A 10,385-nucleotide genomic window follows, 5' to 3' on the forward strand; every position below is an offset into this window, starting at 1 on the left:
AAATAATGAATAATCTCTCGTATATATATATCAGGGTGAGACGAAAAATGTTCGTGAGTTTTTAAAGTTAATATTTTTTTAAAGTAAATTTTACAAAAAAAAACAATCAATCATGCAGTTTCAAATGAAAGTTTCAACACAATGAACTCACGCGAACAATTGGTTTTTACCCTAACTATTCTTTCGAAACGATAAATAATTTTTTAACAATAATGTATTTCTCTCTCTTTCTCTCTCTTAAAATACTGAAAATTTTGTGTGAATACATTTTACCGAAACCACTTACAACCTAGTGAGAATCACGTATAAAAAGTTGACAACCGATAAGAATAATAAATAACGTTCCTTTTTACTTTTCTTTTTTTTTTTTTTTTTAATCCTTATATCACGTAACTCGAACTAATAATAAGACAATCGATCTTTTTCAAACCATCTTTTACCATATTTCAGCAAACGTTTCGTGAATCCACTGTACATTCGTTCGAAGAAGAGGAAAAAAATATTTTACGAGTATAAAAAAACGAAGAATAAAAAACAAATAAAAAAAGAAAAAAAAATCAAAATGCGACAGACGTAAAAAGAAAATAGAACGGCCGTTATTATGCGTTATTTCACGTTAGTCCCTGGTCAGATTTACGATCGATCCCGCATTGTCATGAGATAATACACAGTATCACTGTCCGATGCTTCCGGTTCGTGTAACGCGTTGCGACGTGCAGCATGCATATCACAACACCGAGTGGTTCTATGTGTGTGTTTTTCATCGCATAAATCTAACCCATGGGGGTGAGGGTGGGGGGTTGGAGGAGGGTAGGGGAATTCTCTTGATGTCTTTCTCTTTCTTTTTCTATTTTTCCTGTCTAGTTCTTGATCTATCTCTCTCTTTCTCTCATACACATGCTCTTACGTTTCATACTCTAACTCTTATATATTCACGTGTACGGTGTAATAATACCTGGCTTTTATCCGACCAATGCAGTTCAGTTTCCAAGAGATGCAGTAGATCTCTCAAATGAAATGACAGAATGACTTCTTCCTTCTCTCTTTAAATCTTTGATCTATATCCTTTCACCCACTTCCCCCCCCACCATCGTTCCCTCATTGTTTTCGTGTGTGTTTGTGTGTGTGTGTTTTCAAAAGAGATTAATGGTCACGTCGCTAACGTTGAGAATTATTCAAACGGATAAATTCACCTAATGAGATACTTGGTATCATTATTTTCGTTTTATTCTCTACTTTTTTCTTATTAATCGATGATTTATTATTTAAATAATTTATATGTGTGTGTTTGTTTTTTTGATACAAATGATATTATTTTTGTTAAGTAGGAATTAATCAAGTGGTGGAGTAGAGATTTGTGTTGATGTTATTAGATTATTGATTTGTTCTAATGTATTATATTTTTAATAGGTTATTATTGGAGTATTTAATAATTTTATATTTTATATTGGATATGTTAATTTTTATCTAATAGATATTATTAAATTCACCTAATGAGATACTTGATATTATTATTTTCTTTTTATTCTCTCCTTTGTTCTTATTAATCGATTATTTATTATTTAAATAATTTATATGTGTGTGTGTTTTTTTTCTATATCGTTTTTTTGATACAAATGATATTATTTTTGTTAAGTAGGAATTAATCAATTGGAGGAGTAGAGATTTGTGTTGATGTTATTAGATTATTGATTTGTTCTAATGTATTCTATTTTTAATAGGTTATTATTGGAGTATTTAATAATTTTATATTTTATATTGGATATATTAATTTTTATCTGATAGATATTATTAAATTCACCTAATGAGATACTTGGTATCATTATTTTCTTTTTATTCTCTCCTTTTTTCTTATTAATCGATGATTTATTATTTAAATAATTTATATATGTGTGTGTGTTTTTTTTCTATATCGTTTTTTTGATACAAATGATATTATTTTTGTTAAGTAGGAATTAATCAATTGGAGAAGTAGAGATTTGTGTTGATGTTATTAGATTATTGATTTATTCTAATGTATTATATTTTTAATAGTTAACTATTGGAGTATTTAATAATTTTATATTTTATATTGGATATATTAATTTTAATCTGATATTATTTGATATATTTTTGATATAAAAAAATGTTAACAGTGAAGGGATAAATTACAAGTTAACGAGGTACTCGATATTTTTATCGATAATAAATTATTAAAATACTGAATCAACCTTCTTTAATAAGAATACTTAAAAAAAACTCGTCAATATAAAAATAAAAAAAATATACTCAACCTTGTAATTAATGATATCTCGAAAGAAAAGAAAAATATTAGTTTATCTTATAAATAATGAATAATTAAAACACGAGAAAACTTTGGCGAATAAAAAATATTCAATAAATCAATGCAGTACGATTATTTCAGTATTATAATAAAAAAAAAAAATAATTTTGTAAAAATTGAAAAATCGGAAAAAGAGAAGAATAAACGAAGAATGAATAAAATTCGAGTTGAAATATAAAAAAAGAAAATGTTGAAACGATAACGAGAATGATTAAACGTTTAATTTTAGGGATTGGTGATTTAGGGACTAACGAAAGGAAAGCAATTGAACGATATCGTGCGGTAAAAAGAAGTTTTTACTTCTATTCGTGCGTCTTTCGGGGGGAGAAAAAAAGGCGAAGGGACTCGAATTGAAAATCGGGAAGGTTAAAAGTTTAAAGAAGGGTAGGAAAGGAATGGAAAGGGAAGGGAAGGGTTTGAGAGTATTCGATACGCCTTCAAAGAAAACTTTTTCTCCTGCTTTAGGTGGACCAATGTTCTCTTCTACTTCTACTTTTCCCTTCGTTTTAAGATGATAGAGAGAGAGAAAAAATGGAGAAAAAAAAATCGGCCAACCTTACCAATTGCTTTTGATAGAATATATATATATATATATATATATATATACATCATCGAACTTTCGATTCCTACCAATAAATTGCACTCGTACTATCAAACTTTGCTTAATTACTCGTTCGGAAAGTTTAGAAAGTTTTGTTTCCAACTACTTTACTTTTCATCATCATCCTATGCCAAAGGAAATGAAATAATTTGCACCCTTTGAATGCTATGTGAACGCATCTATGCAATATAAATGCAAATAATGTAATGTTGTTTCGTGCATTGATTGTTGTTTTCAATCTTGTGTTACATCCAAATTATTTGAAAAAGAAACATTAACACTTTAATTATTAAATATAATTTATTTTTAAATGTCACACATTAGTAAAATCAATCAACGAAACAAATATACTAATAATAAAGTATTCTGTTCTTTCTAATCATTTTAGTTGAAATTATTCAGCACTCAAAGGGTTAATTTGATTATTTATTATTAAATAAAGATAGAAGTTTTTTATTTTGTAGGAACATAAAAAAAAACGATATTACACTCGATTAAGTAGTCGTGAATTTTTTCATGACAATTTTGAGGGGTCATCTTCATAATCTTTGGCACCTTTTTGACTATAACAGTTTATCCGTTTATTAATCTCGTTAAAGATAAAGTTCTCGTTGGTTTTTTAAGAAACTCTTTGCGATTAATATTTATCGTTATGGCTATTCTTTCTTGTAGTTAAAAGAACAATTTTCGAAGAAAATTTTACGTACTCGGTACGTGTGTGTGTGTGTGTGTATTTTTCTTTTTAATAATTGTCAAATAAAAAATTGAATAAATTTGTTAATCAAATTTCCATTAATATGATAAAATGATCAATTATGTTTATAAATTATAGAATGTGTTATATATGTATACGTATGTAAATGCATATGATAATATATTTATAAGTATGTATATTATATCTCACATCGTTTAACGTTGATTAACAGATACTGAGAATCCAAAAGTTTCAACCTGCCCGACATCCTTTGAAGTACGTTTAAGTCCAGGTGAACCAAATCGTTTGATATTCTGGCAGGAACCGACATTCACTGACAACGTCGGAGTTGAACGAATTTACAAAACGAGGGTGAGTGATAGATAAAAACATTGATTTTCGATAAAAATTGGATAAATAGTAAGATAAATAATAGATAGTATAAATTTGTAAAAATTGAAATCATTTTACGAAGATCATTTATTTACAAAAAAATTATTACTAAAATTATGCAATAATTTTCTTAAATATTAATAAGATTTAAATAATTATTTAATTAATAATATTAAACACACGAGAAACAAATTTTATTTCTAATAAAATAATAGAATAATATCGTATGTTTTTTTTTTTTTTGTATTATCATATAATTTTATTTCTTTCGTAATAAAATTATACGATAATAAAAGTGTATATGTATAATAGTATTAAATGAAAATATCATAGATATAAAATTAATATCAGAAGTAAAATATTATGTAAAAGAAAGAAAGAAAAGAAGGAAGAAATGCATTCTTTGTTTTTATTTTTTATTTCCCGTTAAAAGAGTTTGCAAGCTTGCGGCAAGAAAAGCTCATCTTCTTCGTTTCTTCTTCTTCTTCTTCTTCTTATTTTTTTTTTTTGTGTGTTTTATTCTCTCTTACTTTTTGTCTCACAATCAGAGTTTTATTACGAAGACGAGCGTTTAAAAGGCGTTACTACGAAACCTTAACAAGAAGGTTCGTTCTTCCACACTGTTCTCTCTTTCAACCAACCCTTTCCCTTTCCTCGTCTTTCCGTTAACTTTTTTTCCTTCTTTCTTTTTCTTTTTTTTTTTTCTTTTTTTCTTGGAGAACGTGAGCTTTATTAAAAGTCTCGCTTAACGATCGAACTTACCAATCTCGTGCTTATCTCGACGTTCTTCTAGATTTCGTTCATTAATTACTCCAACGGCAGTTTCGAAGGAACCCTAAGAGAAACAGAGAGAGAGAGAGAGAAAAATAAAGTTGCCAAAGAATAAAAAAGAATCCTATAAAAAGTTTTTTTTTTCTCTCGACCCCTTCGTCTATTATTTTTTGTTTGTTTGTTTGTTTGTTTCTTTGTTTTTTTTGTTCATTTTGTTTTTTTTGTCTAACGAAAACCTAAAGTTGAAAACTTTTTCCACTATTGGTCATCGACCTATTTTCTTTCTCTCTCTTTCTTTCTCTATTTACTTTCTATTAAAGTATTAATCTAACGTAATTCAATCGTCTAACAATAATCATTGAGATTATCATCTCACTCGTAGATTTTGAATTCGTAAAGAATTTTACATTAAAGACGATTCAATTTTAATGAAAATTTCAATTTGTAACATCGCACTCTAAGCGCCTGATAATTAATTTATTCAAATATCTGATGTACATATGTATTAACAACGAGTATTATTAATAATTGTGCCCATAATTATGAAAGTGGTCTAAATCAAAATTACAAAATAAAATAAGTTTATTAGTTATTTCACAGCACATTATTTGAAACTAAATGAATTCAATGTAATTTTCACGATATTCTCAAAAATGAACAGTTAGATAGTGTTTGTTATTTCAATATTATATAGAATTCATTTAATGTTGAAATGTAATCCTTTAAATATCTCGAAACAAGAAATATATGATTTAAGCCACTTTCATAATTATGGGCACAATTAAACATTGCACTGTTAAATTTATAAATTGCAAATTGCACGTAAAGTCCTAGTTCTGAATTTTTGCCTATCGTTTGTTCATTTTTAAAAAATTTTTTTTCAATATTATATAGAATTCATTTAATGTTCAAATTTAATCCTTTAAATATCTCGAAACAAGAAATACATGACTTAGACTTTCATAATTATGGGCACAATTAAACATTGCACTGTTAAATTTATAAATTGCAAATTGCACGTAAAATCCTAGTTCCGAATTTTTGTCTATCATTTGTTCATTTTTTTTAAATTTTTCCAATAATAACTAATATTTTATTTTCGTAGATTAAATTGAATGTACGTGAAGTAACATGAGAGCTAACGAGATAGAAATAGAGATAGATAGATAGATAGATAGATAGATAGATAGATAGATAGATAAAGAGAGGAAATTAATTATTATATTATGAAGTATACTTGGGTTGATAATGGAGGAGGTGGTTCTGCGGTTATCGTTAAAGGTTCCTAATATTTCAATCTCAAAGCAACCCAAAGCACACCAATGGGATAACGTGAAAAGTTAATGCTTTGCGTTTACATGATAGGAACCAGGACAACTGATGTATCCCGGAGTTCACAACGTACGTTATATCGCATCCGATGCTGCGGGAAATCAAGCAGAATGCCATTTCTCCGTACACGTTCGAGGTAAATTTATTCAAATGTGTAAATGTTTCGAGATTGTTTGAAAAAAAAAAAAAAAGAAATTAAAGAGAGATTTCAGAGAAATTATTTCAACGATATCGAGGAGTGGTGGCTGGGTTGGTGGGCTCACATTTTACGAAATATTTTTATCTTAGATACATAAAACAAGTCACCCACGAACGCGAATAATTTTTTTCTTATCTCTTATTTAATATTTTTTTTGTATTATTTATTATTATTCTTTCTGGTATAGTTTCGTGAAAAATTCAATCGTTCATTTCTATGTTCGTAGGATCGATTGATCGTTTATGCGATATATTAATTAATATTAAAATATATAATATGTGTATTTTTTAAATTTTGTTTTAGTTCATAGTTGTAATATATTACATATTATTACTTTATTAATTGACATTAACGATGTTTTAACTCGCGTAATCGATTTTTCTAATAACATCATAAATAGCTTGTCTTTCATTAGGTTTAAATAACTGGATAAATAGATATACGTAATTAGATGAAAGTGATATTTTATGTTTTCCGCGGTTACGATGACAAATCCTGTTAGCAAGCAAACGCAACACGCGTTCGCGTAAGCATGAAATCAATTAGAACCTTTTAGCCAAGCGTTAATAGAGGTTGTTGTAGGTTCTTTAAATCGATTTATATAGAAAGTTCGCGAGATAAATAATAAATGGTTGGAAACAATGAATTTTCTCTTACGAATAATTAACGTAGATAGAGTCGGTTTTATTAGTTACATGTTATAAATAGATTGAAGAGAATATGTATGTATATATGTATGTATGTATATATGTAATTTGAAATAATTGGTTATAATCGTATTCGTCGTGATCGAGTGATCCATTCTAAATGAAACCACCATCACCACCACCACCACCACGTTCCTGCGAATACTCGTTGTTCACGGTAATCTCGTTAATTAAATTCGAACGATCGTGTTCGAACCACACCTAACGCTTATCCCTTCTTCCGTCTTACCATATAACGAGAGATAAATTAATTTGTTTGTTGTTAAACTCTAACGATCGTTGGATCAACTTCTTGATTGATCGTTTGATTGAAATTGAAAAAAAAAAAAAAAAAAAGAAAAAAACCAAAATTATTTCTGACATTTAATCGACTATTTTATTATAGTTTCATCTATCTGTATATATTCGTTTATTTAAAAATTTACGGGAATAACCCATTGTTACATAAAGAAAAAAAAATATATTGATAGTAAAAAAAAAATAAAATAAATATAAATAAACAAATAATTAAATATTATTACATCATTCATTTTATTTTATATTTTATTAAATCTAATAGAAACAAATATTTTTTTTCATCGGTGTTACGATTTATTTATGTGTTATTTATTTTGAGATAAATTAATTCGTTTTTTCTTTTTTTTTTGGGGGGGGGTTTCAACCTCTTTAAAAAATGACGGGAGGGGGCAAAAAAAAGAAAAGAAAAGAAAAGAATATGGGAGAAAATTTATAGTCGCCTCAATAACGACGAGTAAGAGAAATTAATCGAACTTATCTAGTGCCTCCGTATATTTTCAGAATCCGATCAACGACAGGATGCTGAGGTGAGTTGAAAAGGAAACTGCACGAAATTGAATGGCTTTTGTTGAAAGCTAGAAAATCTCCCCCTTGCCCCACCCCCTTTTCTCCTCCTTCTTTATATTTTCTTCCCCCTCCTACCCCCCCTTTTCATCGAGAAAACGCAGTAACTCCGTTTTGTTCTTTCTATTTTTAAATTCTCTTTCCACATATCTTTTTTTTTGTTCCTTCCTTTCGTCAATATTACTGTGTCGTAAAAGTTTCATCGTGATTTCGAAAAGAAGAGAAAAAAAATTTTAATCATCGAAATCGACTTAAAAAAAGAAAGAAAAAAATAAAAAAAATAAAAAAAGAAATATCAAAGAAAACGATCGGATATTGGAAATCGTTCGTGCGGAAAAAAAACGAAAAAAAAAAAAGAAAAAAAAGAAGGAATTCATTCTTTTATTACTTTTTCAATTATTTTTCTCGTTTCAAATTTATATTAAAAAAAAAAAAGGGGAAAAAGAAATTAATTTTCTAAAAGAAAATCTATAATACGATATTGGAAATGATAGAGAAGTATATGTGTCGTATCAAAAATTATATATAACATTTTCTTTTTTCAATTATTATACTTCTTTCAAATTTATCCTTGGAAAAAGAAAAAAAGAACAAAATTTCGAATAGAAATATAATAATTTGTACGAACTAACGATGGTAATTGTAAAATAGAGTAAACGTAATTAAGAATAAATTTTAAGTAATTTTGTTTCAACCGCAAGTCAAAAAAGAAAAAAAAGAAAAACAGAAGAAAAAGAAAAAAAAGATGAAGAAAGTAGTTTTCATGGAACTATTTTCCGCGGTATCGCATTATTTGAAAACTAGTTTTAGTTCGGTTTTGGCTAGAAGCCGAAATTCCGTGTAAATTCATAGCTTATCTACATCATACGTGTCTTTGGTCGAATATGTAAAGCCAAGAGAATCGGAAACAACAAGAAACAGGAACACCACCAATGGATAGTAGTAGTAGTAGTAGTAGTAGTAGAAAATAGGAAAATTCAAGGAAGAAAAATGAAAAAGGAATGGAAAGATGTTTATATCGGGCTTGTCAATTTGTTACTGTAGTTACATACTTGGACGATATCACGGTTGAAAGAATTCAGTAGCTGCTTGTACGTAACACAAAATCGCTTGTCTTCTTTTATAAGAAAAGAAGAAAGACATCGAATAGTATGATTCTCGTAGATAGTATATAGTATTTTTCTTCTTTGAAAGAAAACCACTATATGGCCCAACAAAGATGCAGCAACGTTGTAAAATCTTACGGAATATATTCGATCTATGAAAATCATACGATATAAATAAAATTGTCTTGAATAATAAAATACAAAAAATATAAAAGAACAAAAACTAAAACGAAAACAAAAATAAAATGGAAAGAAAATCATTCGATTTTATGTATCAATATTATTCGACGTATCGAATTTTTATTCGTAAACGTTATTCGTAAACGTTATTCGTACGAAAATTTTGATTATTTTGAAACTAAAATCTATTCAATTATTTTGTATATTAAATAGCTTTTTTTTTGTTATTATTTTCTATATATAAATAGTTATAATTTGACACGAGAGAAAAATAATAAATATAATATATAATTATATTTAATATAATATTATTATATATAATATTATTTCGTTAAATATTATTTAACAAAATTAAATTAGATCATTCGAACGAATGATATGTCTACGTGTTTTCAAAAATTCTTTAAATTATTTTCCTATATTTCGTATTACTACTTAATACGAGAATTTGTGATAAATTATTCGATAGATAGAACGAAAAATTATATATATCTTTTTCCTTTTTAATTTGATATAAGAAAAAGAAATATTATCTGACATGAGAAAGATTCGATTTTCTATGGTATATTTTATATCGTTTCATAAAATGTTCTTAAATATCTCCGCCTTTTTTTTCCTATTACCTGACACATATTTTTATTCCCCCCCTTCCTCCCTCCCTATCCGCCCTATAAAAATAATATTCCAAAGATCTTACGTTTGCACTTATTTCATCATTTAGCCAAGAGTCTACCGTAGAAAAATGTTGATGTGTCCCGGAAGACCACCACAACCTATGCCAACTTCTGCTTATGGGGTGAGAGTCCAGAATTTAATATCTAAATATATATGAAAAATCGTAACACATATACATTCTGTTTTCCTTATTTGAATAAAATACAAAACAAATGTGCAAACAAAAAAAAACAATTTCCAAAATATACAATTATAATAAAAAAAAAAGAATTATCTATTGTGTAACTTGATTCTTTATAATATATTGAAAAATTAATAAACAATATTATGTTAATTTAAGTATAGAGAAACGTTGCTGTTGTATCAGCAAAGATCATATATTATTTTCACTTTAACGAGTGTTTAGTAGGTAATTGTGTAGATTATCTAGGTAATTTGAAAAATGAAACAATTTTCGACGCTTAAATGAAGATCATATCCTAGTTAATGTGTAGAGTATATAGATAATTTGTGGAATAACTGATTTCTGTACCTTTTTTTTAG

At 27.4% G+C, this 10,385-nt stretch overlaps 1 protein-coding gene across 1 annotated transcript in view; it reads left to right on the top strand.

The window, feature by feature from the left end:
- Window positions 1-9,999, top strand: part of LOC122524987 (fibrillin-1-like) — a 59,112-nt gene extending 49,113 nt beyond the window's left edge. The window contains exons 15-18 of the mRNA XM_043647517.1: window positions 3,851-3,990; window positions 6,148-6,250; window positions 7,819-7,844; window positions 9,889-9,999. Coding sequence (XP_043503452.1) covers window positions 3,851-3,990; window positions 6,148-6,250; window positions 7,819-7,844; window positions 9,889-9,999 — 380 coding nt within the window. The remainder of the gene's footprint in view (window positions 1-3,850; window positions 3,991-6,147; window positions 6,251-7,818; window positions 7,845-9,888) is intronic.
- The last annotated feature ends 386 nt before the right edge of the window (window positions 10,000-10,385 follow it).

The sequence above is a fragment of the Polistes fuscatus genome, unplaced genomic scaffold (genome assembly GCF_010416935.1).
Source record: "Polistes fuscatus isolate 324 unplaced genomic scaffold, CU_Pfus_HIC Scaffold8, whole genome shotgun sequence".
NCBI lineage: Eukaryota > Metazoa > Arthropoda > Insecta > Hymenoptera > Vespidae > Polistes > Polistes fuscatus.